Below are 19,422 nucleotides of genomic sequence, written 5' to 3'. Positions count from 1 at the left end.
TTATGTGCTGCCCATTTTTAACTTCTGTGTATGTGATGAACAGACTCCTGCTGGGTGCTGCATTAGCACCATTTTGGGGTGATATCATTGAATATGATCTTATTGAAAGTCTGTTTTTATTATTTGGAAGTTTGCCAATCTCAGAACAGAATTCTAAGACCTATGAGGGACGGAAAAATGATTGTTTGTATAAATAATAATGCCAAAGAAAGATATTTGTAATGTATGTTGTATGAAAGAACGCATCTGTTCAGAAGATAAGATTGTATTTATAAGTGCTTGTTCCAAGTTCTGAAATAAATAATTAGAAAATTGTTTTTATTTTTGAATTAAACTTAATGTTTTTCCAAAGCATGTAATTGGTAGCCTAGAAGATATTAGAAACAATAATCTTTATTGAAAATGTTTTATTTCTAATTTTTGGATTGTAAGTTCCTGCTGTCTTAAAACGGTATTATTTATTATACCAACTTAAAATACTATAAAAACGGAAGGTTTTATTCTTTATCTGAGAGGAGAAACCTAGTCTGTCTTGTTTACAAATGTATCCTTAATACTAGAGCAGTGCTTGGCATGTAGTAAAAGCTCAATAAACATTTGGAGAATGAATGAACTATACTTACTACTATGTACAAAATGAAAAGAAATATGAGATTTTATGGCAGTATTTCAAATAGTTAATACCTAAGGTTGCCAAATAGCGGGTTCTTTAAGTTGTACTTGAGGATTATTGGGTATTTTGAAGGCCTTGATACAATAGGTGAGTCAAGAAATCAGGACCACAATGAAATTGGCATTACAGATAGTCCTCGGGTTATGTCGGACTCCACATACGTTGTTTCGTGGTTACAGGCCATCTCCCATTTATAGTATTTATTAAAAAGTTCTGTCATTTCAATGTATGTATATATGTGCTTTATGTTTTTTATTATTTATTTACCACAAGTACAGGTCAGGAATTATCTTTCTTTTAAACTTTCTTTTACTGTTTCACTTCATTACTGCTGTGTATGTGCTCCATGTGAGTGACGTAGGTGCTTATGTAGGGGGGTTCCGACTTACAGCGAAAATCGCGTTACGTTGCACCGTAGGAACTGATCTCCGATGTAACCCGAGGACCTGCTGTATTTGAATAGGCAATCCAGATTTCATGAAAGAAAACGGTTTTGTTTTGTTTTTCAATACTTTAAGAGCTTTTGCTTTGCAGTTGTGTTTTTATTCATTCAACACTATTCCTTTTTTCAACGAGTTGTGCCTCAGCACCTATACCAAGTGCTGTCTTAGGTTTCAGATACATGAATATCACTAGGTCACAGTCCCTGCCTTCTAAGAACTTACATCCTTTTAAAAAGACAGACAATCCCTGTATAATGTGGCCATTTCTAAGTGCAGAGTAAGAACAGAGTGTAAGGGAACTCTTAATAGTAGGGGCAGTAATTATAGCCATGGTATGTATGTATGTCTCCCAAACTTTCAGCAGTCTTTTAAAAAAATATTCTGTCTTCTCAGAAAGATTACATCTATTGTCAAAAATGTCTAAAATTTTTTAACCTATATTTTAATATGAAGTAACCTAAAATTGTAACATACATTGTTTCAGAGTAAAAAGTTTTAGGTCATTGCCATAGACTGTCAGATGACAAATGAGATAACTGCCTTTAGGGAATGCTTAGAATTTGGGGGACTCCGGATATGAAAATTTGAAGTTACATAAAATTTTATTAATTTTAACTTGACTAATTTAGAACTAAGGGTAACTTATGTATGGAATGAACAAAACCCTGTGAATAAGACATTTTTAAATTAGTAGAATTTTAGGAGAATGTGAAACATTGAGAGCAAAAGCAGTCTTAAATTTTAAAAAAATAAAAAATTTGTTACATACATTAGTCATTGATGTCAATAACAAGTTTCTTTACTGAATATGTCTTTTTACCTTCCTTCAGGAATGAACTCTTAAGTGACTAAAATTACTTCTCTGCAGTGTTTAACAATTTACATTATTCCCTAGTATAGAGGGACTGTCCCTAATAAACCTTCTTAAGTAAGATGATTTTCTTTTTATTAGCAAGCTATAAATGAGATTTTAAAGTTTTTTTTTCACCTGTAGCATATTTATTTATATCATGTGTGTGTCTGTATATGTGTTTATGTTGCTTTTTCCTAGGGATTTGGGAAATATGTGGTATTGAGTTGTTGCCGAGCACAAAGAAAAAAATAATCTTTGAGACACTTTTAAAGTCTTTCAATTTTTTAAAGTATTTCTTTATTCTTAGGAAATGTTTAGGATTCCAATGTAAAGAGTATAATTAAGCTGATAAAAATGTGTACTTTCAACTCTCCATACATTCTAATAGTATTTTTTTTCATGCAAATCTAAATTTTTTTTTTCCATTTTCTAGACTAAATGTGTTAAATGGCTTGCCAACAATATGGATGATTTGAAGATAAACACCGATATTACTGGTGCTAAAGAAGAACTCCTAGATGACAACAGTTTTATCTCAGACAAAGAGAGTGGAGTTCATAAATCAAGAGATTGTCAGACATTTCAGAATAGTAGCACCTTCACTCTGCCTGAAGAAGTGTCGAAGGACAAATCAGAAAAAGCCTTAAGTGGAGGCCAGTCTGCTCTATTTATACATGCTGGTGCTCCTACTGTTTCTAGTGAAAACTTTATCTTGCCTAAAGGAGCTGCTGTTAATGGACCAGTTTCACACTCCTCCGTAACTAAGACTTCCAATATGAATAAAGGCAGTGTTTCATTAACCACTGCACAGCCTGTGGATCAGCCAACAACAGAATCTTGTTCAACTTCGAAGTTGGCAGCTGATCTTCAGCTGTCTACACCACAGAAAGCAAGTCAACACCAAGTTTTGTTTTTGTTATCAGATGTACCACATGTGAAGAATTCAACTCATTCCATTAAAAAACTACCTACCTCTGCTTCAGTTGGTTGTGACATTCAGAATTCAGTAGGGAGTAGTATAAAGTCAGATAGCACTTTAATAAATCAAGTAGAGGTGGGTGAGGATAGTGAAGATTTATTGGTAAAAGATGATTGTGTCAATACATTAACAGGCATTTCCTCAGGTACAGATGAATTTAGGGCAGAAAATGATACAAACTGGGACCCCCAAAAAGAGTTCATTCAATTTCTTATGACTAATGAAGAGACCGTGGATAAAGCTCCAGTTCATTCTAAAGTTGGTCTAGAAAAAAAGAGAAAGCGAAAAATGGATGTAAGCAAGATAACTCGTTATACTGAGGATTGCTTTAATGATTCTAATTGTATACCCACGAAGTCAAAGATGTTAGAAGTAGACTTTCTGGAACAGAATGAAGGACTGCAAGCAATAGATTCGCAGAAATATGCATTATCAAAAGTGAAGCCTGAATCAGCTGATGAAGACGTGGAATCTGTGGATACTTTTCAACATCTAATTTATAATCCTGATAAGTGTGGAGAAGACAGTCCATCTGTTCATACTAGCACTTTTCTTTCAAGGACTTTAAAAAAAAAATGTGAAGAAAATGATTCCGAGTCACCTGCTACTTTCAGCACCGAAGAGCCATCATTCTACCCCTGTACAAAGTGCAATGTGAATTTTAGGGAGAAAAAACACCTCCACAGGCATATGATGTATCATTTAGATGGAAATAGTCACTTTCGTCATCTTAATGTACCAAGGCCATATGCTTGTAGGGAATGTGGGCGGACATTTCGAGATCGGAACTCACTTCTAAAGCATATGATTATTCACCAAGAAAGAAGACAGAAGTTGATGGAGGAAATTCGTGAATTAAAAGAGCTTCAGGATGAAGGAAGAAGTGCACGGTTACAGTGCCCTCAGTGTGTATTTGGTACCAATTGCCCTAAAACATTTGTGCAACATGCTAAAACCCATGAAAAAGATAAAAGGTACTACTGCTGTGAAGAATGTAACTTCATGGCAGTTACAGAAAATGAATTGGAATGCCATCGAGGCATTGCCCATGGAGCAGTGGTAAAATGCCCTATTGTCAGTTCTAATGTAGCCCAGAGAAAAACGCAAAAAAAGTCTTTCATGAAAGACTCTGTTACAGGATCATCCAAAAAATCAGCTACCTACGTATGTAAGATGTGTCCTTTTACTACTTCAGCCAGAAGTATTTTGAAAAAACACATGGAGTACTTGCATTCACCATCATGTGTTGATTCATTTGGTCGTGCTCTTGGACTTAGTAAAAGAAAAAGTAACATCCTTGAAGAACCTGAAGACAATGAGAGCACTAAACCATTAAGCAAGCAACAGTCAGCCACATTTCCAAAGAACTCTGCTTTAAAACAAGATGTAAAGCGAACATATGGGTCATCCTCACAATCAAGTAATTTTTCAAAATTACATAAGCGGCCACACAGAATACAAAAAGCTCGGAAAAGCATCGCCCAGTCAGGTGTTGTAAATGTGTGCAATCAAAACAATTCTCATAAGACTGTAATGATTAAAAGCAGCATTGACCAAAAACCGAAGTATTTCCACCAAGCCACAAAAGAAAAATCTAATGCCAAGGCAAATAGCAACTATTTATATAGACACAAATATGCAAACTACAGGATGACCAAAAAATCAGGTGAATCATATCCTCTGCATTTCAAAAAAGAAGAAGCTGGTTCACTAAATTCTTTACATCTGTTTTCATCATCAAGTAGTTCTCACAACAATAGTTTTATTTCAGACTCTCATAACTCTAACACCAAAAGGCCTGAAAGCTTCAAAGACCGCAGGCGTGTATCTGCAAAGAGAGCAGTTAAGGAATCTAAGAAGGGAAGTTCTGCTGGAAGGGAAGACTTAGATAGCTATCCAGATTTCTTACATAAAATGACTGTTGTTGTTTTGCAGAAACTTAATTCTGCTGAAAAGAAAAATAGCTATGAAACAGAAGATGAAAGTTCCTGGGATAACGTTGAGTTAGGTGACTACACTACACAGGCTATAGAAGATGAAACTTATAATGGTATTAATCAAGAACATGTAAATTTATTCCCTCTATTTAAAAGCAAAGTGGAAGGTCAGGAGCCTGGAGAAAATGCTACACTTAGTTATGATCAAAATGATGGCTTTTATTTTGAATATTATGAAGATGCTGGGACTAATAACTTTTTGCATGACATACACGATTCTCAGCATTTAGAAAATGCAGAAACTTCATTGTCAAAGCATAGTTCTGTTTTTCATTGGAGTGATTTGTCTCTTGAGAAGAAATCATGTCCTTACTGCCCAGCAACATTTGAAACAGGTGTTGGGTTGTCAAATCATGTTCGGGGACATCTTCATAGAGCAGGATTAAGCTATGAAGCCCGTCATGTTGTATCACCAGAACAAATAGCCACCAGTGACAAAATGCAACATTTCAAAAGAACTGGCACAGGGACACCTGTTAAGCGAGTTAGAAAAGGTAAGTTTTCCTATAGATACTTTGGGCTGATATGTCTGTATTCAAATTCAAAGGATTTAAAAATTTTGCTCAAATTCAGTCTTTATTAACATAATTTCATGTTTCAGAGTTAATTGGCTTTAAAGATGGTCAGTTTATTAAAAATTCTGATATCACTCTTAAAAAATTTTTTTTAGCTATAGAGAAGTCTGAAACCACTTCTGAACACACTTGTCAGCTCTGTGGAGGTTGGTTTGATACTAAAATTGGATTATCAAATCACGTTAGAGGCCACCTGAAAAGACTTGGAAAGACCAAATGGGATGCTCACAAATCTCCAATCTGTGTTCTGAATGAGATGATGCAAAATGAAGACAAATATGAAAAAATCTTAAAGGCATTGAACAGTCGTCGTATTATTCCCAGACCATTTGTAGCTCAAAAACTTGTATCAAGTGATGATGACTTTCTATCTCAAAATGTTATACCTCTTGAAGCATACCATAATGGCCTAAAGACTGAAGCTTTATCGGTGTCTGCATCAGAGGAAGAAGGGCTGAGTTTCTTAAATGAATATGATGAAAAAAAACCAGAACTGCCCAGTGGAAAAAGGAATCAGTCTCTTACATTGATAGAACTGCTTAAAAATAAAAGGATGGGAGAAGAAAGGAATTCTGCTGTCTTTCCTCAAAAGATCCATAATCAAACTGCAAGAAAGAGATTTGTTCAGAAATGTGTTCTTCCCTTAAATGAAGATAGTTCGTTGATGTATCATCCACAAAAAATAGACTTGACTATGCACTCAGGTAAGAGGACATTTATGACTATCTTACATAATTTAAACAATTTACTTATGCTTATTTTAATGGAATATTTATAGAAAATACTTTCCTTGAATCTTCTCAAGCTGCTTTTTTTGCAGAGCAGAAATTGGTTATACTGTTACTTCTATAAAAATCATCAGTTGATGCTCACCAGTACTGAATTCTCGGTGCCTCATTTCTTGGTCAAAATGTAAGGTGAGAACAAAAGCAAAAACAAACAAAACACTGATCTGTAAAAATAAAATTTGCTGTGACTGGGGCATGGTTCTATGGATGGGAGGTTGACATTCAAAAGTGTAACATTACCCAAAAGGAAAACCTGTCATATTTTTTTTTGCCAGTGGTACAAAGTGAAAACAAAACAAACTCAACTGAGTGGGTTGGTGCCTGTTGTGTGTGGTGATGAACTGAAAGAAACTTCTCCCTTTCCAATTTCTCATTGTACCTTGGGATAGTTTGGTTTTGGAGAACTGTTGTATGAAACATTTGTTTGGGGCTTTAGTTTTTACAATAGTGTTCAAATGGAACAGAACAGATGGTTTAGTGTAGTGCTTGTGCACAATAGTTCTTTCATTTTCAAAGGAGTATTTTGTATGTGTGGCAAATGATGTGGTAGATAAAGTATCCAAACTTTATTTGGTATTGCTAAGTCTGGTTTATACTTGTGGACTAGAAAAATTTTGTGTCTTTATAGGTTTCTTTTGGAGGTTAAGAATGTTGAAGATTAACTTAGATAGTCTCATCATTTTAGCCCTGAGTTGAATGTGTTTAAGGTAAAAGTTGGTCAGTGGGTTAATACTGAATAAAATTACTGTATGGTTGATTTGTTTACTTTGGGCAGACATTGGGACATCCCAAATATTTATAAGGCAGTTTTGATTTAAGGAAAGATTACCTTGCTCTGTAAGTGGTCTGAAAAATAGTTTATCTTATAAGGGCTTCCGTTAGCTGTGTTAATCAAGGTGTAGTACACTTCAGAAAGATGAAGCACAATGTTGAAGATACCAATTGAAATGTGTTGGGAGAATGAGAGTTGTCTGAGAACTTAGGGATTTCTTATTGTTTCAACATGTTTTCTTTCCTGTGATGACTAAGATGTTAGTTTGTTGATCATTTATTTAACACAGAGAATTTAGCAAAAAACCTCAAATCATTAACTTCCAATATTGATTGCACAGAACAATGAAAATAAAATGTTGTGTCTAACAGCTGTTCAGTGGTGGGTTTTACCACCTTTTCACCTAGCCTTCATCAGAAAGCCTAATTTAGTATTGAGCCTTTTATGGTTTTGTGGGTAAAACACTTCAATTACCACTTTGTTAACTAGACTTTTTAATTTTTTTTAAATTGATAATGTTGTGAGCTTTGAAACTTCTCAACAGAGCTGTGCTATCCAAATCACAGGATTGTATTTTAGGTTTAGGAAATGATCTGCGTTAACACAGAAATCTGCAAGAAAGTGATAGTAGGTGTTAAGTCTAGAGAAATTCCAAGGTTCAAGAGACTTCTCTTCCACCTTTCCTAAGAGCATGAGTTGGCTCTAAATACTAACTACAAACTAATAATAATTAACTAAATTTCCTCTCCTTACGCTAATTCAGTGACGCTTTTTAAACCATCCATATTGTGCTACTTTTCTTCACACTTCTAGCTAAGAAAATTTCACTTTTTGAAGTGAGAACTGGATTATAGTTTTCTTTTGAATGATAGGTATGCCTGTGAAGCTTAGAACATGTGTGCATTGCAATACGACGTTTACAAGTGCTGTTAGCCTGTCCAACCACTTACGCGCTTATGTACGAAAGAAGAGTGCTGGACTTTTGACTGGTACAGGTATGTTTGAACAGATAACACAGCAAGTCTGTTTGATACCATGCACTTTTTTTCTCAACAGACTGGTGCTATTTTAGATAATATTTATGGCTTTCTTTGGTACGCAGCAGTTGAGTCTGAATACACATTAAGATGTAGCAACATGTAAACTGGTAGATATAAGTTTAAACAAGTTTTTTTTGTTTGTTTTTTGGGGGGGGTTTTGGCTCTTATTGACTTAGGAGAAAAATACCACTCAATAGAGGAGTGGAACTTTTGAGTATATATTATTCCCATTGATCAATAAATTATACTATTTTTGACTTTTGAATTTATTTTTGTTAATAGATTCTTTTTGGTTTAAAAAAAAAGAGATTGTAATTCTAGCTTGGGGAAATGTTTTATTAGATAAGAAAGGAAATTATCATGAAATTTCAACTATGTAGCTTGATTAGAAAGCTAAGCGAACTAATGAGTTTTTATTAGTCTATAGATAAAATCTTTAAAGGGGCAGGCCTTAGTAAGGGCCCATGTTAACAATTGAATAAATTTTTCTTTCAATGCCCCTGCACTGTCTTTAGGATAAATAAATATAGCTATCCACATAAATGCTAACATGCACATTTCTGTGTTATTTTTGGTTGGTTAGCAGATACCTCTTCATATTGCTAGTTTGTGAAATTTTTATTAGCTTACTCATGTATAGCACTGCTGCTTACACAACAAAATGTGTTGCTCTTTTCATTTGTAGCTTTTCAAGCTACTCTGCTTTAGCAAATACCATTATCTTACATCTTAAAATATACTATCTTTACTAAATATATCTACATTAATTCTTTCACCTAAAATTCTCCTTCCAGTCTTTTTATTTCTCTTGCTTTCTGCTTTCTAGTTATTGTTTTCCCAATTTTTTGTTCTTTCTCATGTCTTCCTATGGCTTACATCAGTGTGTTCTTACTACCAAAGAAATACTTGTATTCATACTAATTTCTTTCTTCTGCTTCTTTGCTTTGTCATTTGACTTGATATACAAATGACTAGGGATGACTGTTGACGATTTATATTAAAAGGAGGGAAATAGAGTTTTACTCCTACTCTGAGGTTTTAGTTTTAATTATATTACTCCTACCTTCATCAAACTTGAAAGGTGATTACAGACAGTAGAGGCAGGGAAGCAGTGAAAATGAAAGGTGGTAGAAACAGAAAATCATCATTGTTATCATAGTCACTAACTTTTATTGAAGTTTATATACATAACATCTATCTTTATAGCCACCATGAGTTGTATGTACTGTAATTCTCTCAGTTTTACCAGAAACACCAAGTTTTAGAGAACTTAAGTTGCCCAAACTTATGTAGTTATTAATAGCAAATTTGAAATTCAAATCAAGGCTGACTTACTCTAGACCTTTGTTTTAATCACTATTATCTACCACATATAGAATGAAAGTAATTGAAAATCCTAAAATAAAGTTGGGTTTAAGGTGGGGAGCATTCTGGTGAGACTGAATAAACAAGAGTCTAATTTGTAAACGCAAGGATCCAAAAAATGGTTAGGCCTGGATTAGATTTCAGAGGACTTTAGAAAATGTTATATTCTGTCAATTCAGATACATTACTCAAATATTCACCAAGTCAGATGTATTAGTACAGATTTTGTAGTCCATTAAAAGATGCTTTTAGCTCATGTGAAAATCTTGTAAAACATAGAACTAACTGCTTATAAATAATTTATAGTAACTCTTCATTGACCAAAGGTGCATTCTAATAAACATTCCATTGTCTAAAAAATTTCATGATTAGAGAAAAAAGTAATATAAGATGAATGGGAATACATTTCTTTGGGCATCAGGAAAAAAGGGGGCTGTTATCTTTAAAATATCATTAAATACTAACCAATATGTCAGACGTGTTAAAAATACAAAGCGTTTGGCAGTCCTAAGATAAAAAGAAGGGAAATGAAAAGCTGAAGAAAGTGTGGGTTATTTCCCACAGCCCATACCCACTTTTAAGAAAAATAAAAAACTCATACTTTATTTTCTTGGAAGTTCTGAAACTTTCCCCCTGATGTTTAAAGTTTTCTTGACCAGTAGAGCTATATAGATGATGTCCTTGCTGCTTATTCATGCCAACTAAGAAGTTTTTTGAGAATGGACCTATGAACCAAGAGGTCCCCATGCCCGGATTGTGGGCTCGATTCCCAGTAGAGGGCGTGCAGGAGGCAACTGATCAATGTCTCTCAATGTTTCTATCCCTCTCCCTTCCTCTCTCTCTCTAAAAATCAATAAAAACATATTTAAAAAATAAACATAACAAATCAGCTTCAATAATGTTTTTCTTTTCCAAATAGAGAATATTCTTTATTATATTTAAACTTCGCATGCCTATTCTCTTCGCCAATATCAGTTTCACTGATATAAAGCAGTGGTCCCAACCTTTGGTCCTGGAGGGTTCCACTGGTACTGTAAGGGGAGCTATACAGAAGATGTCTTATAAGGGATTCATCAATTCATATGAATAAAAAGCAGTATTTTTCAAGAGTATGTACATAGTGTTTTGAGGAATAAAATACAAAATCATTTTTTAAAACCCTTACTTTAATCCAATTATATCACAAAACTGGGACGATGTAAAAGGAAAATAGATAGGACTAAATCCTCCATAAGAATGTCTAGAATCTGTGTTCCTAGTTCAGTCTCCATTCATGTAGATTTTAATTATGTGGCCTACTCTTGAAGAAAAAGCTTAGATAAACCAAGACTAAATGCTAAAGGCCTGCTTGGTTATCTGTGATAGAATAAAAAAATCCCAAATTTTCTTAGAAGCCACCATCTCCTGGCCTGTTCTATGGGAACTGGCAGCCTTTTGAGGAGGGAGGAATATTCTAACTGGCCTGAATAAACTGAAAAGATGCCTCTCAGCTTCCCCAAATAATTATTTACTGATGACTCAAATGCTTTTTTGTGGGTTTTTTTTTTTATTTATAATCCTCACCCAAGGATATTTTTCCTTTGATTTTTTTTTTTTTTAGAAGAAAGCGGGGGGGGGGGGGGGGTGGGGGAGAGACACATCAATTGGTTGCCTCTGGCATGTGTCCTGACCCAGGGCCAAGGATCAAGCCTACCCTTCATTGGGATTCAACCCCTTGACCCTTTGGTCCACAGATCAACCCTGTAACCACTGCAAAACGAGGGTGACTCAAATACTTCTTTTTTAAAAAATATATATTTTATTGATTTCAGGGAGAGGAAGGAAGAAGGAGAGAGAGAGAGAGAAATATCAATGATGAGAGAGAATCATTGGTCGGCTGCCTCCTGCATGCCCCCTACTGGAAATCAAGACTGCGACCTGGGCTTGTGCCCTGACCTCCTGGTTCCTGGGTGACACTTAGCCACTGAGCCACATCAGTCAGGTTACTCAAATACTTCTCATATAATGGCTCTCAATTTTGGGGGAGTCATTGACCCCTTTGAGAATTTTATAAAAGCCATGGTTCACCCCAGAAACATGCATTTATTCATCCAAGGATAAAATTGTTTCTGTATATAGGCTTTGCATATTTTTTGAAGGTTATCATTCATGGACCCTTCCTCTGTGGAAAACTGAGAAAAGGGAAGAGTCAAAATGAAAATGAGGTGGAAAGAACACAGAACTGGGAATCAGGCGCCTTAAATAATTTTTTTTCTTAAGAGTTAAAATTAAGAGATGCTTGAAATGCCAGAATTGTGTAACATCAAAACTAACTTATATGATCACAAATACAAATTAAAATGTAACATTCTTCCTAATTTTAGTAAAAGGAAATGATGAAGAAAGTAGTAAAGCTTTGGAATTGAAGAGATGGAAGAGGTAGCCATTCTTGGGACAGAGTTAATTTGCCAAAAAAGAATAAACTTCACAGATTAAAATTTTGCCCAGAACTGACCCAGTTTATCATCCATTGGGTAGGTTCAAATAAATTGTTTAATTTCCATGTGCCTTCAATTGTAAATAATTATTTATGAAGCTGTTTTACTTTTATTTTTAAATGGATTTTTGTCTAAAGAGACTAGTGCCAAAGGGTTTGCTTTATATTCTGTATGGTAAATTCAAGGCATACTTCTAATTCAAAATTTATTCCAATTAATATAGACTGCACTATTATTGGTAGACTTCTTTTACAGGTTTTGTTCTCTGTAGATGGTTTTACATGCTCATACAAATTGGTTCCTGGTTAATTCCTTATGCAGTCTAATAAGAACATTTAATTTTCATTAAAATTAGAAATTCCATATAGTTCATATTTAATGCCTTTGGATTTTTAACTATTGGCTTTTTTGTACTTCATATTTTAATTAAGTGTTATACTTTATATACTGGCAGTATTAAAAACACAATGTTACTAAGTTATTAATATAATGACCATACACATTGTTTTAGCCCTATTTTTCCAACCAAATAATAGTACCTCTTTCATAACTGTCCTGGATTGGACAATAAATTATATGGTCACCCTGGTTATTAAAATTTCTAAAAATATTTTGAATTAAGCCCGGAAAAGTGTATTCTATCAACTTAATCTACAATCAGGAACTAAAAAAAACTGAGCTCAAAGTACAATAGGTAAAGAAAGGGGAGTAATTAAAGTGTGTGTAGAAGGAATCTTATGAAAGAAAATATATCAGTAAGATGAATGCATGTTTGCACAGTCTGTTATCTCTTGAAAAGAATAAAGAATAACAGTCATGTTCAATATTTTTATTGGGACTCCATTTTACATCTTGACCATTCATACAAACTCAGTCATACATACACCTACTCATTCATTCACCTCAATTGACTGTGATACACTCTAATATGTCCTATTTTATTCTTTTTTATTAAAAATTAATGGTGGTCATGACCCAATAAATTGATTTGCTACCCACTAAGAAGTCACTTCCCAGAAATTGAAAACATTTCCCTTAAGTGACTCTTTCTTTTAGGGACAGATACTAACTAGAATCAGTAGTAGTAATAATTTAGAAATCATAACACTTCTGTGGCAGCAAATGAATTTTCTTTCCTCACTGAATTAAAATTTATATGTCATATTTTAATCAGAGGCTGATCTTTTGGTATTTAAAGTAAATTAGAAATTTCTAGTTAAAATTAATGTAAGAAAAAATATATGCAGGAATAGTTGGGGGAAGGGCTTTATTTCATTATTTTTAGAACACTTTCATGGTAACATTTTGGAAGTAAATCATGGTTATTGCTATTCTCCAACAAAAGACTCAGCAACAATTTTCAATGAGGAAAAAAAAAACGTAAAAATTGGTGCTAGAGCCTTTCAGTTAATATAATACCACTAATACAGTATATCTACATTCATTTTTAGTAGAGTCAATGTTTATTTTTCATACTATTTACTTTTAAGTGGAATAGTAGGTTGCATGTTACCTAATAGGATCTTTTGCTTATTTTCAACTATAGTGACATAATTGGTCATAGAGAACTGTAACAATTGCAAGTTGAACATATAACACAGTGCCAGGTGCTGAGTTGGCTGTATAAGCCACCAGAAAAGTAATTCTTATATTATGGAAAGTGCTATAGTACCATTTTCTGCTTTGATGGAAAGAAAACATAATAATATTGTGAAAGCTTCTCAAGGTACATTAAATTACTTGTCCTTTTTATGAGTGTCTGCAGTGTCTTTTTAAATATTAATAAAATTTGCATTTTTAAAAAAATTACATACTTAAATGAGTCATTTAACCCAGAAGACTACAAGTAGAAAGTTTCCATTGTGATTAAACTCTAAAGAAGCAAACCAGCTTCTAGTTACAAAACACCTTGTAATTCCTTCAGACTAGGCTGTGTGAGGAATATGTGATAAGTATGAAACATGCCCCTGTCATCAAAGAACTTAGAAAACCATATTGGTAACACATATAAAACTATCAAAATTACAAAATTGTGCAAGGTAGTATATAGATAAATGGTATATTGGATATAAATGTTATAAGAATTGAAGGTACTTTAGCCCTTTTGAGGAACGTTGGAAATTATGTTGTACTCTTCCTTTTGCCTTTACTCTTTATTTCATTGTTAAATAGAGCCTAAAAAAGAAGAATGCTAGTAGGTTTCTTTTCATTATGTTTAAAATGAAAGAGAAATGAAACCAGTAGTCAAAGAAAATTTTCATGCATTCAACAAAATAGTTATTGTATCAGAACAGTGCTAGCTCTAAGGCTATAATGACCTTACACACCAAGCTGCATAATCACCATCCAGTGGGATAAATACAAGTGTTAAGATATATAATGTTTCAGCTAGGCCCTGAACTTGAAGGATGAATAGTTTTAGGAAAAAGAGATAAAGTATACCATTCCAGGTAGAGAAAAGAACATAGTGTGGCACAAGGGGATGAAATTTGAAGTTCAAGAGGTGCTGGGAGATTCAGTTATAGGTGTTTGGAAAAATGGAGATTTGGAAAGTAGGATGGATGCTTTGAATGTGTGCTTAAAATTTAAAGTTATGGAAGGATTTTTAAAAAATAGTGGGGGAGGGGATAAAAATAAGGAAATGATAGAGTCAATCTTATATTTTAAAAAGCTATTCCTGATACAATGAAAAATGGTTTCTATGTTTTCATGGTTATAGCTTATCCCTGTAGTACTGTTTTTACATTAAAGTGCATATCTGTATATATTTATCTGCATAGTAATGTGTTATTTATTCAGGATGAGCAAGGTAATGAATTGTTCAAGTTAAGTAAATTTTTCAGGTAATAGAAGACTAGTGTCAAACTTGATTTTGTCCTAACCATGTTGATGGTAATGTTTCTAAAGTGTTGTTCTTATTTCTGCCTTGTGAAACAGTAGACTGGATATAATTTAATCATCAGAGTATTTAGAGCCAACTTTATGGATACCAATTGTTTTAGCATGCCAGCAAGAATTGGACCATTTGCCCACTGTACTAAAAAGTGACTGGCTGATGTATTCAGTTATTCGATGAGATTTTTTTTTTTTTCGATGAGATTTTTTTCCAGCTCTTACTGTGGTATGTACATTGTGCTAAGTAGTGCAGAGATAAATTGGATCTTACAACATAGTAGAAGCACATCCTATCTAATAATAGACAAACATGGTAGTTAACCGTACCTCCAACACGCTTCCCATTGGCTAATGAGCAGGATATACAAAATAACTGCCAACCAAGATGGCGGCTGGCAGCCACGCAGCTGAAGCGAGCAGGAGGCTTGCTTGCTCCAGTGATGGAGGAAGCCAAGGTTCCCCGCCTGCCGCAGCCCAGCTCTGAGCTCCGGATGCAACAATGTTGCAATTATAGAAGCTAAACAAACCCCAGATACCTGCTTTCAGCCAGCCGGCCTCAGAGCTGGAGCCACAACAAAGTTTCAATTGCAGAAGGTAAATAAATCCCAGAATAAAAAAATAAATAAAAAAAGGAGAGACTGGGAGCTTCAGTTTCAGGCTTGGCCCGCCTGAAAACAGCCATCAGTCCCTCATCCAGGCTGGCCAGGCACCCCAGTGGGGACCCCCACCCTGAAGGGGGTGCGGGCAGCCTGAAAACAGCCATCAGCCCCTCATCTAGGCTGGCCAGGCACCCCAGTGGGGACCCCCACCCTGAAGGGGATACGGGCAGTCTGAAAACAGCCATTAGCCCCTCATCCAGGCTGGCCAGGCACCCCAGTGGGGACCCCCACCCTGAAGGGGTGCGGGCAGTCTAAAAACAGCCATCAGCCCCTCACCCAGGCTAGCCAGGCACCCAAGCAGGACCCCCACCCTAATCCAGGACACCCTTCAGGGCAAACCAGCTGGCCCCCACCTGTGCACCCGGCCTCTATCCTATATAGTAAAAGGGTAATATGCAAACTGACCCTAACAGCAGAAAGACTGGGAATGACTGGTCACTATGACACACACCACCAGGGGTAGACACTCAATGCAGGAGTTTCCCTCTGGTGGTCAGTGAACTCCCACATGGAGGAACTCTGCTCAGCCACAAGTCAGACTGATGGCTGCCAGTACAGCAGTGGTGGTGGGAGCCTCTCCTGCCTCCTCAGCAGCGCTAAGGATGTCCGACTGCAGCTTAGGTCTGCTCCCCACTGGCAAGTGGACATCCCCCAATGGCTGCCGGGCTGCCAGAGGGATGTCTGATTGCCAGCTTAGGCCCAATCCCCTTGGGAGCAGGCCTCAGCCAGCAGATGGTCATCCCCCGAGGGGTCCCAGACTGTGAGAGGGCACAGGCCAGGCTGAGGGACCTTTCCCCCCTCCCCGAATGCACAAATTTGTGTGCACCCAGCCTCTAGTAGATACATAACTGTCATACAGAACAAATTTTGCCATTGGAGACATGTGCATGAAACACTATGGAAGATGGGAGGGAGAGGAAGGTACTTTCAGCTAGACTAGGACCCAGCAAGGCTTTTGGAAGTCACATTTGATTTGGACCCTGAAGGGTCACTGATTGAAATGGAAATGGGGGTTTGGGGTAGGGAAGGAGCATACTTGTGGGAGGGAACAGCTTGGGACAATGTGGGAAGTTTATTGAAAATACTAGGAAGCAAGAGATAAAGGAATAGAGGTAGACAGGTCAAGGACATAGCATAGAAAGTTAGAATGCTAATCTATGGTGTTGGAATTAATTTTGTCAGAGGCCAATAAAGATGTTTGGTTTTTGTTTTTTTAAAGATTTTACTTTTAAACAATTTTTTTTTAATTTATAAAAAGGTAAAGGATTTGGTGGGGAAGTGAAGAAATTGTAGGTGAGGTTACATTAGTAATCTGAACCAGGACAATGACAATAAGAATGTAAAGGAGGCATAATAGATGTCTGGATGATGTGAAAATAAAAGTAAGCAAAATTTGGCAGATTAATTAGATGTAGAAGAAAGAGACAGAAATGGCTCAAAGTTTTAAATCTTGTTACTGGGAGGATGAATATACCAGTAACAAGTTAATTCATCAGCTACCATGATATCTGGTAACAGAAGGGTAGGCTTCATGGCCTCACAGGGGTTCATTTATCAACAATGCCTCATCAGCCTGTCCATCATAACAAAGCAAATCATCACACTTACTGAATCAGTAAGTTTGTTTTCAGTTGAATGGAGCCTAAGATTTGTACCATGGTGGCATGTATTAATATTTTATGATGCCTAGTTTTTCTTGTTTGTTTTTTTAATATATTTTATTGATTTTTTACAGAGAGGAAGGGAAAGGGATAGAGAGCTAGAAACATCGATGAGAGAGAAACATCGATCAGCTGCCTCCTGCATATTCCCTACTGGGGATGTGCCCGCAACCAAGGTACATGCCCTCGACTGGAATTGAACCTGGGACCGTTCAGTCCACAGGCCGATGCTCTGTCCACTGAGCCAAACCAGTCAGGGCTATGATGCCTAGTTTTACTTGTCATTGGTTATAAAATTTAGGAATTCTATTTGATAATCTTTTTTGACCAACATTTTTATTTTCCATAAAGTGTTAACTAGTCCCCTAGTATTCTTGTTGGCTCCATTATTTCTTGAGTTTTGCTTTTTATATCTTGTTTTCATTTTTTTAACAATTGACTTAACCTAGATTTTTATGTGTTTGGATTCTTTTAACATATCTAATATCTTTATATATTCAGCTGTAGTATTGTATTTGCTATGACTTATATTCTTTTTTAAAAAATGATTTCTAACATTAATTTTTTTGAATGTTTTTTATAATCTGGATTAAGATATAGTTAGGCCTGCCTGGCCAGTGTGGCTCAGTGGTTGAGCATAGACCTATGAATCAGGAGTTCATTGTTTGATTCCCAGTCAGGACACATACCCAGGTTGTGGGTTGCGGGTTCAGACCCCAGTGGGGGGCATGCAGGATGCAACTGATCAATGATTCTCTCTTCATCATTGATGTTTCTAACTCTACCTCTCCCTTCCTCTCTGAAATCAATAAAAAAAATATTTTTTAAGAAAAGATATGCCCTAACTGGTTTGGCTTAGTGGATAGAGTGTCAGCCCTCGGACTGAAAGGTTCCAGGTTCGATTCCAGTCAAGGGCACGTACCTTGGTTGTGGGCACATCCCCAGTAGGGGGCATGCAGGAGGCAGCTTATCGATGTTTCTAACTCTCTATCCTTCTCCCTTCCTCTCTGTAAAAACTCAATAAAATATATTTTTAAAAAAAGAAAAGAGAAAAGATATAGTTAAGCCTTACAGTAACAAGACATTTTCCTGGCCTGAGCTAACTTCTAAGTAATCTGCTTTAAGTGACTTTATGGAAATAATAAAGTAATATACAGTTGTTCTCTTGTGGATGTTAGAGCAAGAGGATGGCTTGGTAGAGACTGATGGTCCCTCACTTATCTAAGAAGTGGAAAAGTAGGATTTACTATTTCTTTCTTGTGTTTGCAGTCTGAGGAATGAGGTTAATTCTTGGTATCCAATGTTTAGAACGTCTGTTTAATTGTGACCTTAACTGGAAGTTACTTCAGACAGAAGATACCTACCTGTTCAGCACCATGTTTGATTATAGATTGAATTTTGGCTGGAATGTGTAAAGTACTTTAAAATTATAAAAAGCCAAATCCAATCTATGTGATATTTGTAAGTTCTATGAGCCCTATCTAATTTAAGTTAAACATGAGTATCCTATATAATAAAGAGCTAATATGCAAATGGTCATCACGCCCTTGGGCTGGGGCCGGGGAACCTGAGGCCAGGCTGGGGGCCCTGAGGCCCAAGCCCCAGTGCCGGGGCTAGGGAACCTGAGGCTATGCCTCCGCCCAGTGGGACTTGACGGGGGACCTGAGGCTGCACCCCCCAAACTTGTGAGGCTTGACGGGGATGGGGCCAACTGGGTCTGGGTCTCACACAATTTCGAGGTGTGCGGGTGGGCGAGGACTTGACTCTGGGTCCCGCGGTGTGCCCCAGACCCTGACAGGAGGGAGATTTTCATATACATTTTACTAACTTTCTTTCATCTCTGACACTTCTATTATAGAGAAAGGGCAAATAACTATTAAAATATTTCCCCTAATGAATTCCCTTTTAATGTGCACAAATTTCATGCACCAGGCCACTAGTATTAAAGATAATTTAATAAACATTCTAAAGTAAGTTTTCCTTTCTTAACTAATTTTGTAATCAGGAACAATTATTTAATTACTCCTACTAAATATGAAATGATATTTTGGAAATACTGAGGCTTTTAGAAGGCAGGGAATGTGATTTATTTGTTAACCGAGAGTCGCCCCAATTGGAGGAGGCTCACCCTGCTTGGCTCTTATCACGCTTGTGAGAGAGAATTCAGACAAGTGACAGAAAGCAGTGTTGAAGCAAAGCAAGCAAATTTGTTAAGAAAGCAAAACAAGCAAATTTATTAAGTATA

The 19,422-nt window shown here is 36.1% G+C and overlaps 1 protein-coding gene across 11 annotated transcripts in view; it reads left to right on the top strand.

Moving 5' to 3' along the window:
• The window catches only part of ZNF644 (zinc finger protein 644), a 130,447-nt gene that overhangs the window by 97,597 nt on the left and 13,428 nt on the right, over positions 1-19,422 (top strand). For 2 of the 11 annotated variants that reach the window (XR_004973805.1, XR_004973806.1), the window contains exons 3-5: positions 2,403-5,439; positions 5,616-6,224; positions 11,849-11,998. The exons of 4 other annotated variants lie outside the window; for them this stretch is intronic. Coding sequence is in view for 2 of the 7 variants with exons in the window: in XM_036347220.1 (XP_036203113.1) it covers positions 2,433-5,439; positions 5,616-6,224; positions 7,953-8,075 (3,739 nt within the window). In the remaining 5 variants the exon portion in view is untranslated. Of the gene's footprint in view, positions 1-2,402; positions 5,440-5,615; positions 6,225-6,325; positions 6,438-7,952; positions 8,076-11,848; positions 11,999-19,422 lie in introns of those variants that run through there. 5 more of the 11 variants (XR_004973809.1, XR_004973808.1, XR_004973807.1 and 2 more) reach the window with 5 other exon arrangements.

This window comes from Myotis myotis, unplaced genomic scaffold, assembly GCF_014108235.1.
Source record: "Myotis myotis isolate mMyoMyo1 unplaced genomic scaffold, mMyoMyo1.p scaffold_m19_p_2, whole genome shotgun sequence".
NCBI lineage: Eukaryota > Metazoa > Chordata > Mammalia > Chiroptera > Vespertilionidae > Myotis > Myotis myotis.
This window is presented reverse-complemented; position numbering and strand designations above follow the sequence as displayed.